This window comes from Bison bison, unplaced genomic scaffold (assembly GCF_000754665.1).
Source record: "Bison bison bison isolate TAMUID 2011002044 unplaced genomic scaffold, Bison_UMD1.0 scf7180017859304, whole genome shotgun sequence".
Taxonomy (NCBI): domain Eukaryota; kingdom Metazoa; phylum Chordata; class Mammalia; order Artiodactyla; family Bovidae; genus Bison; species Bison bison.
In genome coordinates, this window is record NW_011489876.1 from 980,287 (window position 1) to 996,862 (window position 16,576).

Sequence of the window (16,576 nt, forward strand, 5' to 3'; positions counted from 1 at the left end):
ATGGGAATACCAGACTACCTGATCTGCCTCTTGAGAAACCTGTATGCAGGTCAGGAAGCAATAGTTAGAACTGGACATGGAACAACAGACTGGTTCCAAATAGGAAAAGGAGTATGTCAAGGCTGTATATTGTCACCCTGCTTATTTAACTTATATGCAGAGTACATCATGAGAAATGCTGGGCTGGAAGAAGCACAAGCTGGAATCAAGATTGCTGGGAGAAATATTAATAACCTCAGATATGCAGATGACACCACCCTTATGGCAGAAAGTGAAGAAGAACTAAAGAGCCTCTTGATGAAAGTGAAAGAGGAGAGTAAAAAAGTTGGCTTAAAGCTCAACATTCAGAAAACTAAGATCATGGCATCTAGTCCCATCACTTCATGGCAAATAGATGGGGAAACAGTGGAAACAGTGTCAGACTTTATTTTTTGGGGCTCCAAAATCACTGCAGATGGTGATTGCAGCCATGAAATTAAAAAACGCTTACTCCTTGTAAGGAAAGTTATGACAAACTTAGACAGCATTTTAAAAAGCAGAGACATTACTTTGTCAACAAAGGTCCGTCTCATCAAGGCTGTGGTTTTTCCAGTGGTCATGTATGGATGTGAGAGTTGGACTATAAAGAAAGCTGAGTGTTAAAGAATTGATGCTTTTGAACTGTGGTGTTGGAGAAGACTCTTGAGAGTCCCTTGGACTGCAAGGAGATCCAACCAGTTCATCCTAAAGGAGATGAGTCCTGAGTGTTCATTGGAAGGACTGATGTTGAAGCTGAAACTCCAATACTTTGGCCACCTGATGCGAAGAGCTGAGTCATTTGAAAAGACCGGGAAAGATTGAGGGCAGGAGGAGAGGGGGTCAACAGAGGATGAGATGGTTGGATGGCATCACCGACTCAATGGACATGGGTTTGGGTGGACTCTGGGAGATGGTGAGGGACAGGGAGGCCTGGTGTGCTGTGGTTCATGGAGTCGGACATGACTGAGCAACTGAACTGAACTGAACGGTGTGGAATTCATCCTTGATGTAAGTACTCAATACAAGGAAGCAGGAAAGGGTGCATTACTAAGGGGGAAAGGGAATTTACCAAATAACCTAAGAGAGAAATTCAGGGTCTCAGTGTAGCCACACAGAATACAGCAATGAGCAGTGAGCAAGCACTTACAGGAGAGCCTTGCAGAAGGGCATGCGGTACCCACAGAACGGTCAGCTCACCTGTTGTCTTTGCTGAGGAGGCGGTGGACACCCCATTGAGCTCGCTGGGGCTCCTTTTTATGGGTCGTGGCTTGTATTCTCGCTTGGGGACGTTGGATGCAGCCGATATCCTGTGATACACATTTTAAGATCAGTCAGACATTTGATGAAAAATTCAAAGCCTCCAAACCTACATTTGTTCTGCCTTGTGGACCTACACATTTAGGTCCTAAGGTGATGGTCATGAACGGGGTGATTTTTACACATTGACCCTTGAGTAGCCCAAAGTGATGGCTTTGATATGCCAAATGTAGTTTTTTGGCTATATGCAGACATACCTCATTTTATTGCACTTTGCAGATATCTGCTTTAAAAAAAAAAAAAAAAAGAAACAACTGAAGGTTTGTGGCAACTCTTTGTTACAGCAAGTCTCTGGGTGCCATTTTTCCAAGAGCATTTTCTCACTTTGCATCTCTGTATCCCATTTGATAATTCCCCAAATATTTCAAACTTTTTTCTTAGTTATTCTATCTGTTGTGGTGATCTGTGATTAGAGATCTTTGATGTTTACTGTTGTAATTAATATGGGCCCCAGAAACAGTGGCATGTGAGCTGGCAAGCTTAATTGATAAATGTGTGTTCTGACTATTCTACCTACCACCTCCAGCTGTTCCCCCATCTCTCTCCTTCTCCTCGGGCCTCCCTATTCCCTGAGACACAACAATATTGAAATTAGGCCAACTGATAACCCTATAATGGCCTCTAAGTCTTCAAGTGAAAGTCTCATATCACTCACTTTAAATCAAAAGCTAGAAATTATTAAGCTTAGTAAGGAAGGCACATTAAAAGCCAGGAGAAGTCAAAACCTAAGCTTCTTGTACCACACAGCCAAGTTGTGGATGCAAAGGAAAAATTCTTGAAGGAAATGAAAAATGCTTCTCCAGTGAACACACAAATGATAAGAAAGCCAAACAGCTTTATTGCTGCTATGGGGAGAGTTGTAGGGGTCTGGATGTAGCTAATGGATGACTTTGGGGGGTTCAAGATTTCAGTGAAGGAGGTCACTGCAGATGTGGTAGAAAGAGTGAGAGAACTAGAAGTGGAGCCTGAAGATGTGACTGAATTGCTGCAATCCTCTGATAAAACTTGAATGAATGAGGAGATGCTTCCTATAGATGAGGAAAGAAAGTGGCTTCTTGAGATGGCATCTATTCCTGGTGAAGATGCTGTGAAGACTGTTGGAATGGCAACAGAGATCCAGAATATAATATGACTTAGTTGATAAAGCAGCAGCTGAGTTTGAGAGGGTTGACTTCAATTATGAAAGAGGTTCTACTGTGGGTAAAATGCTATCCAACAGCACTACCTGCTACAGAGAACTCGTCTGTAAAAGGCAGAGTCAACTGATGCTGCAAACTTCATTGTCTTACTTTATGAAATTGTCACAGCTGCCCCAACCTTCAGCAACAACCACCCTGATTATTGAACAGACATCAACATTAAGGCAAGATGCTTCACCAGCAAAAAAGATTAGGACTTGCTAAAGACTCAGGTGATGGTTAGCATTTTTAACAATAAATATTTTTAAATTAGAGCATATATTGGGCTAACCAAAACATTCATTTGGGTTTTTTCCATAAAGTGTTACAGAAAAACCCCAAAACAAACGTTTGGGCCAACCCAACATTTGGGTTGGTGGTTTTTTTTGTTTTTTTGTTTTCCTTAGACATAATGCTATTTCACACTTAAAAGACTACAGTTTAGCATAAACATAACTTTCATATGCACTGGAAAGCCCAAATATTCATGTGACTCACTTTACTGCAATATTCAATTTATTGTGGTAGTCTGGAACCAAATTCTCAGTATCTCCAAGGTATGTCTGTATTTATAAAGTATTTTCTCTCATAAAGTCTCTGAGGCATCTAGCAAGTACCAGGGATGAACTGGGCACTCAACAATGATCACTTCCTTCTCTTTTTCCTCTTATAAAGGTAGAATTATGAAAAGACACACATGTGAGGAGGAGATGAACTACCTGCCTTAGAAAGTGGATGATTCAGAGACTGGACACATCTTGTGTCTTCCTTTTATAATTATTGCATTGATTTAAGCCAAAATCCCTCCAAATTTACTCATTATGATAATCCCATGTAACACAATTATCTGTTCTCACATTTGGTCAAAAGATAGAGTAGTATTTCAACCCAGTGTTTCAATTAACAGGGTTGCAATGCATGATACCTATATCACTGATTTTCAGAAAAGTCAACAGTACGCTCATCAGTAAAGTTACGAGGAACACAGCAATCTTTCTTTGACCACTCAGGGGCGTTTTTGGCTCTTTCAGTATCAGAGTCAATATTATAAACATGCCCCGATATTTGTCCTGGGAAAGTAAAAATACATCTTGTTCGAGATAATTACATACTATGTGGTGGGCTTCCCCAGTGGCTCAGTGGTAAAGAATCCGCCTGCCAATGCAGGAGATGCAGTTTGACCCCTAGGTCAGGAAGATCCCTTGGAGTAGGAAATGGCAACCAACTCCAGTATTCTTGCCTGGAGAATCCCACGGACAGAGGAGCCTGGCAGGCTACACTCCATGGGGTCACAAAGAATCAGATATGACTGAGTGACTGAGCACACACACACAAGAACCTACTGTATAGCACAGGGAACTCTACTCAATACTCTGTCATGGCCTATACAAGAAAATAATCTTAAAAACGAGTGAAAAGTACCCAGCTCTTTGCAACCCCATGGACTGTAGCCCACCAGGCTCCTCTGTCCGTGGGATTCTCCAGGCAAGAATACTGGAGTGGGTAGCCATTCCCTTCTCCAGGGGATCTTCCCAACCAAGGGATGTATGTATATGTATAACTGATTCACTTTGCTATACACCTGAAACTATTAATACACACTGTCTGAAGACCATCTCACTCCTCCCTACATCCCTAGATGTTGGGGAGTGGCCCTATGCCATCCCACCTTCAGCTAAACTCTCATCATGTCAGCAAGGAAGACAGGACCTCTCTGAAAGGGCTGAACTCCAAGGCAAGTGTGCAACCTGGGTTGCCCTAAACACAGGTCATAGAATAAGGGACTTGAGCAAAACGAGAAAGGAGAAAAGCTGCCAGACCTCCTTTCCAGGTTCTGTCCTACTGGACAAAGTCATACGGTTATTATCTCAGCACAATCTGCACCCAACCATGAAAGCCAGTGGAAGAAAATTCAACACAGAAAGAGGCAGTGGGAAGGGGGAACTGAAGAGAGAGACAGAGATGGATTTCTACTGACTTCAACTCTGCAGCCCTTGTCTGGTAGTCAATGGGGAGGCACTTACCTCATCTGTAGCTTGCTCTGCAGCTCCTGCAGAATCTCTGTGGACTGTCTGTGATAATCTAAAGCGGCCTCGACAAACACGGCCAGCTGGCTGACTTGTTCTACCTGCGGCACAAGTGGAAAATGACTCCATGGAGGCCAGCGCCTGGGTCATGTTCAGATAGAGGAGAGACTGGCGACCCAGACCCAGCTTTTCAGGGCAGACCCCCACCCACCACCAACAACAACCCTGTCTGCCTGGGCTCTGGTCGATTTCATTTCATTTCATCACAAAGTAATAATCACACAGGTCATAGTAGAGAGCTAGACATGCTGGAGAAACATGTTCAAATCTAGTTTTGATTATGAAGCTGCTTTAGCTCAATAAAAAAAGTCTGTTTTTCCAATTAGATGATATTCTTGGGAGATGTGTATGCTATAAAGCTCATGAATCTGAAAAAAGAGAGATAAAACTTTTCCAATGACAACTCAAGCCAATATTTAGTAAATGAATTTGCTTTCTTAGTGAAGTGTCTCTACGGGCAATTTTGAGCTAAGTCACATCAAGAAAGTAAGTAAATTAAGCTGTTTTCAGGCTTCCCAGGTGGCGCAGTGGTAAAGAATCCGCCTGTCAATGCAGAAGACACAGGAGATGCAGGTTCAATCCCTGGGTTAGGAAGATCCTCTGGAGGAGGAAATGGCAACCCACTCCAGTATTCTTGCCTGGAGAATCCCCATGGACAGAGGAGTCTGGTGGGCTATAGTCCATGGGGTCGCAAAGAGTCAGACACGACAAGCAACTGAGCAGCACACAAGCTGTTTTCAGATAAGAAAAGAAGCCAGGGAGCAGATCGTGCCCCAGGGCAAAGATATGCCAGCCCCCTGTATATATTTATTGCCATCAGCACAAAATAATTTCCCTGAAATAAACAACCCAAAGGAATGAACCAGGAAGACTCTGGCATGTCTCTTTCCCATGAACCAAGACATTCATGAAATTTGAGACCAAATTACAGTGGATGAAAGAAAATAAAATCAAAAAGTTATGTTATATAGAGAGCCCCGAAGACCTGGGGATGCAAAATTTGAAGAAGAGACATCTCCTGTGGGGTATCAGAGCTCTGCCCCCAGCTTTCTATATGTCTGGGGGGCTGCAACAGAAAGGAGGGATGAATGGAGCTGATTTCCACAAGCCTCAGAGGAGGGACCACTAGGTGGAGGTGATGGGGAGGCAAGGGGTTCCAAGAGTGAATGCATGAACTCCAGAACCAGACAAAGCACAAACCGAAATCAATCCCCCTCTTTCCTAAACTTCCCCAAAGTGTATACCTCATTTCCCTACTTCATTTCTAAGTAACTTAGGGGAAAGTCTGCCTTCTTAGTCCCTCCTACACATTCACCCTGCAAAACCAATCATGGGCTCCTTTGCCTTCAAAGACCTAAGCTATTTTCATTTTCTATTATTGACTGTGCTTTATCTGTCTACACTTTAATTCTCCTTGCCCACGCACGCCATTTTAAACACAGGCTCCCTGTTCACGTAAGATCTACATGAACTTCCGCTTGGGTCATTTTGTGATCCGCGTCTGCACAATGAAATCCCATCATATCACATTTACATAACCACATTCTGTGGCTGGAAAAGCAACAAGCCTAAGCCTGAAATTTCCAAAAACTCAATAAACAAAACAAAGACAGCCTGGCCCCTGCAAAATTCTAAGGATTTAAGTTTCACCTCTTTGGCTTTTACACACACTCTTAAACAAGTCCAGAACCATGGTCTAACAGGATCACAGCAGAATCTGCTTCAGATTCCTTACAGTGCAAGAGCTGTGGCTGGTTAACAACTGCACCACACTCCTCTGTCTTTAGTAAGGTTAATTTATATATATACATACATATTTTAAAAATAATTTTATTTATTTACTTTTGGCGGTGCTGGGTCTTCATTGCTGCACAGGCTCTTCTCTAGCTGTGGCAAGTAAGGGCTACTCTCTAGTTGGGGTACACAGCCTTCTCATTGTGGTGGTTTCTCTGGTTGTGGAGCATGGGCTCAGTTGCTCCACAACATGTGAGATCTTCACGGATCAGGGGTTGAACCCATGTCTCCTGCATTGACAGGTGAATTCTTTACCACTGAGCCACCAGAGAAGCCCAACTTTTTTTTTAAGGGAGTGTATTTTTTTTAATGTGAACCATGTTTAAAATCTTTATTGAATTTGTTAAAATATTGCTTCTGTTTTATGGTGTGTTTTTTTTGTTTTTTGTTTGTTTGTTTGTTTGGGTTTTTTTTGTAGCCACAAGGCATGTAGGATCCTAGTTCCCTGACCAGGGATTGAACCCGCACCATCTGCATTGGAAGGTAAAGTCTTAACCATTGGACCACCAGGGAAGTCCCAAAAGTCACTTTCTAGGGGCATGTGACTAAGCAGAAGCAAAGCCAAAACCATAGAACAGGTCGTTCACTCTCTGTTGGATGTGCTTTCTTTCTACTAGTGCAGTACTTCCTAGATGTCTTCTTCCATATATCACAGGTCCCTTGATATGTCAATAAAATAACAGTTATAAATTCCCTAATGGCTTAGCAGGTAAAGAAACTGCCTGCCATACAGGAGACACAGGAGACTCAAGGGACTCAGGTTCGATTCCTGGGTCAGGAAGATCCCCTGGAGGAGGAAATGGCAACCCACTTCAGTATTCTTGCCTGGAAAATCCCATGGATAGAGGAGCCTGGCAGGCTACAGTCCAAAGGGTTGCAAAAAGTCGGACACAACTGAGCACACACTCATTCATTCAATAGTAATGACAGTGGTGTGGAAGAGTTCTATGATCAAATAACTGAGAAACTGCCTTGTGTATTCTCTCTTAGGACTCTCTTAGAGATTAATTTTTCATATATTCATATAATCCGAAAAGCCTTGTGATAAAGAAAACCTGTCTAGTTTTGGTTAACCCAGGGTTTCCCAAACTTATTTGACCGTGGAGACATTATTGACAAAACACAAACTACATCCTGTGGAATAAATTTTGGGAAACTCCACTCTAGACCAATGAAAAGCACCCAGGAATCTGGAATCTAGTCAGTCCACTTGTCCTGGGAGCCCATAGACAGAGGGAGGGTTCCCAGGCTGGGCGTTTGTATCAGGAGAGCATAGAGAATGCTGCAGATGCCTGCCTTCATGGAGCTGGGGAAATGGCATCTTCTGTGTGGTATTTCTGGCTCTTGCCAAAGTCAAAGACCTACATTCCATTATGTCAAGTCATGAGGAATAAACCTCTCTGCAAAGACAGAAGAGGAGCATGTTAACAGGTCTTGCGGTGATTCAGCATTCCCAAGAAAATGGCAGTGGGGGGACTTCCCTGGTGGTCCAGTGGCTAAGACTCCCCACTCCCAATGCAGGGGGGGCCTGGGTTCAATCCCTGGTCAGGGAACTAGATCCCAAGTGCCACAACTAAGAGTTCACATGCCTCCACTAAACATTCTGAGCACCATAACTAAGACCCAGCACAGCCAAATACGTAAAAATAATTGAAAAAAAGTGGCAGTGGAGACTGGGAACCAACTTCTGAATACCCTGTACCCCCACCTCAGAGCTCACTGCCAGGGGTACAAGGGCCCCTCTCCTAGGGGGCATTGCTCTGGGTGCCTCTGAGGGCACTGGCAGTCCCAGCCTGACCCAGCAAAGGAACCATCCTAGACCTGCCCCTCTGGGCTCCTGGGAAAGCTCGGGGCCCCAAACACCTCCTGCTTGCACCTGCGTGTAGAATAAGGAAGCTGCTCAGCCCCCAGCCAGAGGTGAAGTAATGCTTGAGGCCTCCAGCCCCACTCTTACTAACAAGTCCCCCAGGGACAACAGTGGGGGGGCAAAGGGGACTCTTCTCTGATTCTCGCATTCCCAACTCTGCCCCCAATAGGCAGGAAAACAGATGCCACTTTCCCTTAGGAGTGTTAGTGTGAACCACTCAGGTCCTTCTCACCACCCCTTCCTTCCTTCCACACCAGAGGAGGAGGAGGAGGAGGTCTGTTTGATTGATGAGATCAGGGCGAATGGACCCTGCACTGGAAAGATAAGAGGGTCTTGGCCCGGGAGGTCTGTTTTCTTGAAGAGAGTGGGTTTGTGAAGCGACTTTTCTGCTCGGCCCACCCACTCCCCGAGGGTGGCTCTACAGGCTAGACCAGGCCTGGGGGAGGCAGCTGGAGCCCCACATGGGCACAGGCCCAAGCTGCCCACATGATTTTCCAGATGGTCCTGTCCTCCAGGCAGGGGGCTGGTTTGTCGTCCTTGTATGCCTGCCCCCCTGCCTCTCAGTGGGGAGAATGTAGATGGAGAAGACAGATAAGCAACCTCACCTGGAAACCCCTACAAATGGCCCGTTGGCCAGAGAATCAAGGGGAACTGGAGAACATTTTCCAGACCTTTCCTCCTCAACAAGACTGCCAGACCACCTGGAGGTAGCCAGACACTGTCGTGGAAAAAGACAAGGCTGTCCTTTTCTGGGTCTAACTGCGGTTGCCACAAGAAGAGGATGAAGGCAGTCTTCCGGAGCTTCCACAATAACTTGTGAGTCTTCTCGACTCTAAACCTGGGAGAGGCAAAGTTAAGAGCAGCCTCCCTCTCATGAGTCACTTCGTAAATGGCAGCTCTCGTCACTGTCATCTTCACCACCACCATCAGGTCCTTAGCACTGTCATTATCTCGAGAATCAGCAACCACAGCACAGATGGGTAAGGACCACTGTGGCTAAAAACAGCACAAGGAAAGGTGGGAAGAGAAAGAGAAGGAATCTAGTACCAAGGAAGCCTGCAAAGGCCTTCACCCTTTCCTTATTTTGATCTCTTCCCATCTCAATGGTCGATTTCCATGGAGATGTAGACCCAGGTCCTGAAACGAGGGAGCAGACCATGCTCCTCAGAGCTGAAAGAAACCACCCCACCTTTACCTGCTAAAGGAAACTTTAGGGGGAACCCTGAAATTCATGCCTCTGTGAGGCCTGAGTTACAAACTAGCCTTCTCCCAGGGTAGCATGGAAATGGGTTAATTCATTTGAGACAAGCAGAATAGTGTCCCTGTCAACAAATGGACGAATGACTGAGCTTTTATAAGGAAGGGATTATTTCTGATTTTGATTGGTACTAGAAGGAAAACAGGTCTCTTGGGTCAACTACCAAGGGTAGAGAAACTGATTCAGGCCTCCCTAATGGCGTACTTTGCGATAGCTTATCAAAGATCGTGAATGAAGATCATGACAAAGCACGTGGGCTAGACAGCATGTTTGCCTCAGAGTTTAAATCCATCTCTAAAGGGCACAGGGCTGGAGGGGCAATCTTTACTGCAGCCCAATAAGGAATACATGCATCTGATGCCTCTCAAAACACTCTCTAAATACTTCATTTTTGAATCAATATGGCAACCCAAGACAAAACTAAACCAAATGGCCTATGGTTCAAGGATAATTTCAAGGAAATTTGTATTTTTAAGGGAAAGCAAACAAGGGAAAACTGTTATACCGCTTCTCATTTTTCATAAAGTGTAAAAAGAAAACAAATCTGATAAAATATTTAAAAGGAGAAACATAATAGAATGTGCTTCTCGGCACTGGGGTCTAATGGACATGGGAATTTCAAATTGTTTCCTCCAGGATTAATGTCTTGTCAACACTGAACATAATCTTCCCTTGACATCACCATGGCACATAAAAGGTGCTCAGGACACCTGGCTTGACTTGACTCAAAAGATGCAAGACTTCAATGTACCTTTTAATAAATTATTGTAAGTAGAACATAGTTTTGCAGATATATAAATCCTCTGACTTGTTCCAACAGGTTGGAGTGTTCAACAAATAGGTCCAAAGTAATGCTGGGCTGAGGTGGCTCATGGCCTCACCAAGGCCAGGCTTAGGGCAGGAACTCCAGAGGGAGGCAGGTGGCCAAGTGTTCTTGAAAAATGCCAAATGCCAAATGACCTCTCATTGCCAAGGCAAAGAAGAGTGGCTTTCAACCTTCATGGTGTCCACTTGGGGGTTACCATCTGTTTAGTTTCATTTCCACCTGGGCTTCCCAGGAGACGCGGGTTCGATCTCGGAGTCAGGAAGATCCCTTGGAGAAGGGAATGGCCACCCACTCCAGTATCCTTGCCCGGGAAATCCCATGGATGGAGAGCCTGGTGGGCTACGGTCCATGGGCGGCAAAGAGCTGCAAACGACTGAGCGACTGAGCGTGCACACAAAATCTAACTTTACTTGTACAAATAAAATAAGAGCCGGTGGCAAGAATCATGGTACAAGAGAATGTTAGCATTTCTGAGGGATCTGTGTCAAGACCTTCACAATCCCCAAGTTCACAGGTACTACAAGGGCACAGCTGGAAAACTCAGGCCATGCTTTTATATCCTGAAGCTTCACTGTGACAAGCAAAGGCTCGGAGAGCTGGATGATGAGTGAGGCTTCCCATGAGCCAAGGAAGCTGCTCCTCCTCAAACATCTGCCTCACAGAGCACATTTCATTTTTAGCAAGACTGCAAATTACCATATTCTTGGGCTTTCCATTCACCTGCAAAACCACCAATAGCATAGCCTCAAATATCACAACGGCAGGTCTACCTCGCACTTCACCCAAGACAATCCCACCTCCCCAGGGCTGACCTGAGCACATCTCTGAGGTAATCCCAGGATAAACATTGAGTCTGGACTTGCTAGATGTCTGAAGCTATTTCTGAGGCAGGAGATAATGGTTATGGAAAATTCCAGAAATATGTAACAACTAAGGCTCCCAAGTTCCTCAGCATGCTGACACTTGTCATACAGTCAACATTTTCATTCACATTAAAGTCTCCTGTTTGGTGTAAATACTTACATCATTTTCTAAAAAATTAAACATGCTTCTTTCAGCCAACTCCTTTGACTCTTCAAATTTTTCTACTGCTTGTCTGACTTCTTCATCTGGTATCTTACCTACTCGCTTCTTTTTATAATCGTAATCCAGGCGGCGGCCTTCCAGCTTTTTCAGGTGGTGCTAAGAGACAAAGGAGTCCTTCAAAGAACTGTTACACTCAAACACAACACAAACAGACTGTTGGCATTTCTATGAAAATAGTCACTGCTTTTTCTCAGCATAAATTCTAGGGGGCAGGACCCCACCTTACACTTCTTCTGCATGCACTCGGCATCTATTAGCAGCGACTTTCACTGCTGGTCAACCAGGAATGTTTGTGGAATGATTGAATGGGTAGATGGATGGATGGATGGAAGATAAACTGAATGAGTGTCTATATGGAACATAAAGATGCAGTATCAGTTTTTAGATTAATTTTCCAAGGTTCTCTATAGAACCCTTCAGTTAAGTTCCATTAATTTCCAAGTAATTTCCAACCAAATTAACTATACTCCCAAAAATGTATGTTTCTTTTGGCAACTCCTCACTAAGAAGTAGATTATAAAGCACAAATTTCTAGTATCCTCTTGAATACTTAGGGATCTTCCATAAATTTCCCAAATAATTACAAAATAAGTTGAATAAATGCTATTGATGAATGCCATACACACAGAGGACCAAAAGTATGATCTCTTTAACAAAGTAAAACAATTACTAATATTAGAGGTGTCCATTCGTGGAACACAGTGCCTTCTGTGGTAGTAAGTTCCCCATTACAGTCTGTGTTTAAGCTGAGGGCTCTCATGTCAGAAATACTATAGAAGGGATCACTATACAGGTCAAGGGAGTTTACGATTATAACCCCTGGAAAACAGATATTTGATATTGAAAGTGGAAGTCAAAACAGACTCTCCCACTGAAGCAGGTGGGTAGCTTGACTATTCTTTTTAGTGGGAAGCACTGGTTCTAACGTCCACAATGGGTGGGTGAAAAAAATACGAGACAAAAAGTCAGAACCACCTCTCTTACATGTTCCGTGACTCTGGGCAAGTCTCTAAACCCCTCCAGACCTCCACAACTATGGTGTAAATGGGGACAGGTGGGCTTAACCTGGCTACTTATGGGTGATGAAATGTCTGTAAAAGCTCTTTGAATCCAACAAGACCTTTTATAGATATGTCAGGCATATGTTAAATGAATGGGCTTTCCACTCAGGAGGTCCAAGCATAGTTGAGACTATGAAAAGCCTACTGAATATTGGACACAAGTCTTGATCATCTATAGTATTAGGTTTGAATGTATACAGTTTCTCCATCAAACCAGAGCTGAGTAACAAGAGGTACCACTTAAAAATTATCTTTTGCATAGGGAAAACATTTAAGGCTATGTGTATTTTGAACATTTATCCCACTTTCTATTGAGGATCCACATTCATATCCAGCCACCCTACTGAACCAGGTCAAGTGGAAGAGTAATGTCATCCGGTGAAGTTCCTTTCTTTCTTCAAGGACAACAGCACAAGAAGAAACTGTATATTATGTCTTTCCACAAAGGAGGTGTTTGGTTTAAAGGTTCTGCATTTGGGAAAGATACCTTGGTGTCCCCACAGCTCATAATACCTCTTCTCTAGGATCATCTGTTCAATAATAATCTGTGAGCACAAAGGCTGTGCTAGTCATCGTGACTACAAAAGTGAACAAAACCTGACTCCTTACTCCAAAGCACTTTATCCCAAACAACAGAAACAGAGAAGCACAAGGAGCACCTGATTAAGTCCAGCAGAGAACAAGAGCTTCCCCAAGGACAGAACATCTGAGCTGAGACCTGTGAGGTGAGATGGCTTAGCCGGGAGAAGGGGGAAAAGGAGAACGACAAAGAATAGAGAGAGAGCCCAGTGCCACGGGGACTGTACATAATTCAATGAGGCTGGGTGAAGAGTTCAAGTGGGAAGAGGCGAGCTATCAATCCCAATCAGTCAATCAACAGAGAGAAGGAGGGACTGGGAATTAGGGACTAAGGTGCTGGATCTTTACTCCCAGTGGGCAGCTCCTGGGGGGCTTGTCCCTTAGGAAGACTGCTCTGGCTGCAATGTGGAGAGTAGACTGCAGGGGCCGAGCTGTGAGGCTGGGAGTCAAGGGCTGCCATGCTGATATGTTTAAACATTAACCAGAAGTCAATAGAGAGAAAGGGGAAGAAGGGAGGTTCTGGAGAGAGGATGAAGGATGTGGCAAAGGCCCTGAGGAGGTGAGGATGAAGGACTCTGGGGCCCAGTGGAGGACTGGGCTGAGGGAGCAGAACAGACACCAATTGCCCTGATGTGGAAGAGAAAAAGGAGGACAGTGGGAGTAAGCTGCTGAGCGAGGTGCTGGGCATGGGGTAGCAGAAAGTTCTGGGAGTTCCTGAATGGATGCTTTCATTTTTCGTTCAACCTCCCCGAGTTCAACCTCCTCTCCTCCATAGCCCTTAGTTTCAGTGTGAATTCTAAACGTCTACACGGGCACCCAGGACTCTCCCCTGGGAAGCTCTGGGATACGGCCCAGGAATCTGCATTTCTAACATGAGATGATGATGCTATTGCTCGTCCTGGGACCACACCAGGAGAATCACTGGGCCTGAAAAAGAAAAAGGGGGATCTCTCCAAAGTTCAGATGATTTCCAAGCTTGTCCCCAGCTGCACTCAGATCACTCCTCAAGGCCCCAGGAGTTAGGTCTTTTGGGCAGCTTCTCAAGAGGGTGCCCAAAGAAGGTCTCAGTGCAGTCTGTCCCTCCAGAATAGAAGTCCCTGGTGGGGTGGAAGTCTCAAGGCTGCTTTTGCGCATCTGCCAAAACACCACGAAACAAGTGGTGTGTGATTATTTACGGGTCCCTGAAAGCTCCTAGATATGCTCTGGAGGGCCATTTTTAACATTTTCCAAACACAAAATTGGGCTTCCCTGGTGGCTCAGACGGTAAAGAATCTGCCTGCAGTGTAGAAGACTTGGGTTCAGTCCCTGGGTCGGGAACATCCTCTGGAAAAGGGAATGGCAACCCACCCCAGTATTCTTGCCTGGAGAATCCCATGGACAGAGGAGCCTGGAGGGTTACAGTCCTTGGGGTCACAAAGAGTCAGATATGACTAAGAGACTCACACCAACACTAAACACAAAATGCTGATTCCTAGATACTGATTTCCATGAGAAGTAATGGGAAATAATGATCACTAGTGCAATGAATGGAAAGACGCAGCCTGGATGGGAGGGGAGTTTGGGCGAGAACGGATACATGCATACGTACGGCAGAGTCCCTTTGCTGTCTACTTGAAACTACCACAACATTGGCTATACTTCTATATAAAATAACACATGTTTTAAAGCTAAAATAAAAAAGATTTGCTAGAGTAACACTGAAACACATACATTACCATATGTAAAACAGATAACCAGTGGGAATTTGCTGTATGACATAGGGAACCCAAAGCCAGCCAGTGCTTTGTGATAACCTAGAGGGGTGGATGGGGAGGGAGGTGGGACGGAGTTTCAAGAGGGAGGGGACATGTGTATACCTGTGGCCGGTTCATGCTGATGGACAGAAGAAACCATCACAATATTGCAATTATCCTCTAATATAACATAAAAGTTAAAACAATAAATAAGTAATAGATGGTGGCATTAAAAAAAAGAAAGATGCAACGAGTATTGCATGATTTTGATGATCAAAAAACCAGTACAAAGTTCTGGAATCATTTTGTTACGTGAAAAACGACTGTAGAAATAGGTATCTTGAGCTTGGCTTCTAGCTGGCTTCAATAAGACACAGAATAAAGGTCTAACTGTCCTAGGACTCTTTCCTGGTAAGCCAGGTTACCATAACTGAGTTATTATTTTACCACCCACAGTAAGATGATGCTTTCACTGAGTCGCTATGGAAATGTTCTAATGATTTTAAACAGTGTAAACATCATATTAAGTAGCAACAGGCAGATTTATAGCCTAGAAAACTTACCCCAATCTCTTTTAAATCTTTGTCTTGTAGTAACTGAAGTGGATCAATAAAAGTTTGCTTTACATTAATATCAAGAGAGTCTTTCACCTCAGCCATTAGCTTCATGGATTCACCAACTTCTATCAATGCACTGCCTTCAACAGAGAATACAAACAAAAAAGGTTCTTTAGCAGACTTCAAATCTAAGTTAACAGTGATATTTATTTAACTCCTTCCCCAAAGTTTGTGATGATCAATGATGTGAAACAAGGTCCTCAGTCTGGGACCTCTGAATCTTGACCCTGAGAAAAGAAAATGTTAAAACGAAAAAGTCTCCATTTTACACATTTTCCTCACTGCTTCTGCACTTTCCACTGCCGAGAATTAAAACCAATTTGGCAAAACTAATACAATTATGTAAAGTTTAAAAAAAAAAAAAACAAAAAAACCAAAGCTCCGACAGACTGAGGCACTTGCCGTATCCGCCACTAGAGGGGGTTAAAGCTCCTTGATTTGATTTTATTTTTTTCAGTAACAATTTTTATATTTATTTTTATTTTATTTATTTATTATTTTAATTAATTTTATTTTATTTTTAAACTTTACATAATTGTATTAGTTTTGCCAAATATCAAAATGAATCCACCACAGGTATACATGTGTTCCCCATCCTGAACCCTCCTCCCTCCTCCCTACCTATACCATCCCTCTGGGTCGTTCCAGTGCACCAGCCCCAAGCATCCAGTATCGTGCATTGAACCTGGACTGGCATCTCGTTTCATACATGATATTTTACATGTTTCAATGCCATTCTCCCAAATCTTCCCACCCTCTCCCTCTCCCACAGAGTCCATAAGACTGTTCTATACATCACTGTCTCTTTTGCTGTCTCGTATACAGGGTTATCGTTACCATCTTTCTAAATTCCATATATATGCGTTAGTATACTGTATTGGTGTTTTTCCTTCTGGCTTACTTCACTCTGTATAATAGGCTCCAGTTTCATCCACCTCATTAGAACTGATTCAAATGTATTCTTTTAAATGGCTGAGTAATACTCCATTGTGTATATGTACCACAGCTTTCTTATCCATTCATCTGCTGATGGACATCTAGGTTGCTTCCATGTCCTGGCTATTATAAACAGTGCTGCGATGAACATTGGGGTACACGTGTCTCTTTCCCTTCTGGTTTCCTCAGTGTGTATGCCCAGCAGTGGGATTGCTGGAT

General features: G+C 43.8%; 1 protein-coding gene across 1 annotated transcript in view; it reads right to left on the reverse strand.

Moving 5' to 3' along the window:
* The window catches only part of SH3GL3 (SH3-domain GRB2-like 3), a 55,109-nt gene that overhangs the window by 26,517 nt on the left and 12,016 nt on the right, over nucleotides 1-16,576 (reverse strand). The window contains exons 4-7 of the mRNA XM_010830925.1: nucleotides 15,368-15,501; nucleotides 11,369-11,527; nucleotides 4,538-4,641; nucleotides 1,216-1,325 (exon numbers count right to left, since the gene is read on the reverse strand). Of these exons, the coding sequence (XP_010829227.1) occupies nucleotides 1,216-1,325; nucleotides 4,538-4,641; nucleotides 11,369-11,527; nucleotides 15,368-15,501 (507 nt within the window). The remainder of the gene's footprint in view (nucleotides 1-1,215; nucleotides 1,326-4,537; nucleotides 4,642-11,368; nucleotides 11,528-15,367; nucleotides 15,502-16,576) is intronic.